General features: G+C 41.4%; 1 protein-coding gene across 1 annotated transcript in view; it reads left to right on the forward strand.

The window, feature by feature from the left end:
* EMH_0090050 (uncharacterized protein) overlaps nt 1–12 on the forward strand; it is a gene marked incomplete at both ends in the record, with an annotated part of 495 nt that extends 483 nt beyond the window's left edge. Inside the window, one exon of the mRNA XM_013501525.1 lies at nt 1–12. Coding sequence (XP_013356979.1) covers nt 1–12 — 12 coding nt within the window.
* Between the last annotated feature and the right edge of the window lie 362 nt (nt 13–374).

A 374-nucleotide genomic window follows, 5' to 3' on the forward strand; every position in this document is an offset into this window, starting at 1 on the left:
CGAGAGCGATAGAAGGCGGGTACGATGCGGCTTCACTAATATAATACTCACGATGCAGCTCTCTAACCAGGATGCAGCACCATACTAGTTGTTGTCTGTCTATTCACTTTGCTTTACATTTAGTTAGTGGATTAGTCGACAAACATTGCAGCACACAAGTAAGGATACAAGTATAACAAAGTGTGTGGGGAATAGTGTTTGTAAGTAGGGAGAATTCAGCAGCAACGTGGTTGAAATATATTTATGAACGTTAGAGAACTGCTGGAGGTGCAACATAACACGTGTTGTGTGCTGTAACTGTAGAAAATTCTCTGCTTATGTATTTTACTTTAGCAGTTGGCACTATGCAGATATCTACCATGCAGCGGCTGTCT

Source organism: Eimeria mitis, genomic scaffold, assembly GCF_000499745.2.
Source record: "Eimeria mitis Houghton genomic scaffold, Emh_scaff7021, whole genome shotgun sequence".
Classification (NCBI taxonomy): Eukaryota; Apicomplexa; class Conoidasida; order Eucoccidiorida; family Eimeriidae; genus Eimeria; species Eimeria mitis.